The sequence below is a fragment of the Pteropus vampyrus genome, unplaced genomic scaffold, assembly GCF_000151845.1.
Source record: "Pteropus vampyrus isolate Shadow unplaced genomic scaffold, Pvam_2.0 Scaffold7305, whole genome shotgun sequence".
In the NCBI taxonomy this organism is placed as follows: Eukaryota; Metazoa; Chordata; class Mammalia; order Chiroptera; family Pteropodidae; genus Pteropus; species Pteropus vampyrus.
The window spans coordinates 1-1,806 of NW_011896086.1; the positions used below are offsets into that span (position 1 = coordinate 1).

General features: G+C 65.2%; 1 protein-coding gene across 1 annotated transcript in view; it reads left to right on the forward strand.

Annotated features, from left to right (window-relative positions):
• Nucleotides 1–223: 223 nt before the first annotated feature.
• LOC105310613 (NADPH oxidase activator 1-like) overlaps nucleotides 224–1,806 on the forward strand; it is a gene marked incomplete at its 3' end in the record, with an annotated part of 4,204 nt that continues 2,621 nt past the window's right edge. Inside the window, exons 1-2 of the mRNA XM_011386767.2 lie at nucleotides 224–648; nucleotides 1,665–1,747. Of these exons, the coding sequence (XP_011385069.2) occupies nucleotides 472–648; nucleotides 1,665–1,747 (260 nt within the window). The remainder of the gene's footprint in view (nucleotides 649–1,664; nucleotides 1,748–1,806) is intronic.

The following is a 1,806-nucleotide window of genomic DNA, read 5'->3' on the forward strand; positions in this document are numbered from 1 at the left end:
GGCGGGAACTTGACCGCGGGCAAAGCAGCGCGAGCGCGCGGAGCTCCGGACGCAGGCCCGGGGGGCGGGGCAGAAACGGAGATGGGCGGTCCGGGGGAGGTGGGGGCGTGGTCTGCTGGAGGGGGCGTCCGCGGGTGGGGCGGGGCCTCCGCGGCGCGGGGCGGGGCTGACGCGGCGCGGAGGTGGGGCCGCTCTTTCGCCGGGGGCTGAGGCCAGTAGGAGGCGTGCCGCACCTGGTGCTCACCTGCGCCCCGTTCCGCGTTCTGTGCCTAGTGGCGCTTCACCCCTGACCCCTGCCTGCCTCGGAGGGTCCCCACAGATCCAGACGGTCTCCAGACCCATACGCCCCTGCTCTGCGGTCCTCGGACCCCTAGTCATCCCACGAGACCCCTCACGGGACCCTCACGCGCGCCGGCCGCACTCGGACCCGGAAACTACTACTTCCGCCGCAGCCGGCCGGGCGACGCCGCCATGCCCTCGTTCGGGGAGCTGGTGCGCGACTGGCAGAGGGGTGTGCAGGCCGTGGAGCGCGGGGACTGGGGCTGCGCCCTGCGCCTCTTCTCCGGCATCCCGGACCCGCCCGCCAGGATGTGCTTCAACGTGGGCTGTGTGCACCTGCTGGCCGGCGACCCTGAGGCCGCGCTGCGGGTGAGCCAGAGCGCCCCGGGATCGGCTGCAGAGGCCGTTCCCCGAGCGGGGGGCGGTTAATTACCGTGCGTTGTGTCAGTGAGCGGTGTGATAAAGACCCAGCAGCAAGGGTAAGCCCAGGGCCGCAGCCTTTCCTCCCCGCAGCCACCTGTGCCTGAATAGACAGACCTAAGTAAGCACGTGGAAGCGCTGTGGCTGGGGAACCCTTACTCTGAGCTGAGTCAGGGCCAGGATGGGGGTGCAGGGCTCCCTCAGTGCCTGCACTGTGTGGTGACTGTGTACCAGACTCTACAGTCACCAGGAAGGGCTGGGGCAAACACTGGCTCAGGTGTTCGCCAGTGCGATGCTGACATACCTGTAAATGCTGGAGGCTAGATCCAGCTGGGTAGGGTTTACCTGCTCCTCAAGGTGTAGGATTTGGGGCAGGGGCTTCAGCAGACACTTGTGGTGACAGTGAGGAGACAAGGTCTCTGCCTAAACCCAGATCCGAGTGCTCTCTGTCTCCCCACTGCCCCCCAAAACAGAACCAAGAGCTCAGGGGTGCACACGGGGACACACACTCCTAACTGTGCTGTGGGGCATCCCGGACCCGCCCGCCAGGGCCCCTGCCCTCTCCTTCTACCCGGAAAGAAGTGGAAAGAAGTGTCGTTTGTTCGAAGACAAAAATCTTGCCCAACTCCACCCCCAGAGGCGACTGTCGTTAATGTACTGGAGTATTTCCTTCTGTTGTTTCCCTGTGCCCTCGTGGCAAACGAATTGGTTTGTGACGCCACCTCACTGTGCTCTGTGCCCGTCACAAGGCACCTCGGGGGCTCAGGCTAGTGTAGGTGGTGCCAGTGAAGGGACCTGGCACCACCTGTGCATGTCCCGGCTCAAGCTCTGAGGGCCCCTGGGCTGGCTGTCATGGGCCGGGGGAATGCCTTGGCCCCGCCACCGGTCATCCTCGGGGACTGCACCTGTGACACGGGGTGATGGAGTGACAGACCTTGGCATTCTGTGCGCATTTTTGTTCTCAGGCTTTTGACCAAGCGGTGACCAAGGACATCTGCATGGCTGTCGGCTTCTTCCAGCGAGGAGCGACCAACTTCCTGCTGGAGAGGTGAGCACAGCGCGCTTCGTCCCTTCTCTGAGGCGCTTTGGGCCCCTGCCTGCGCCGCT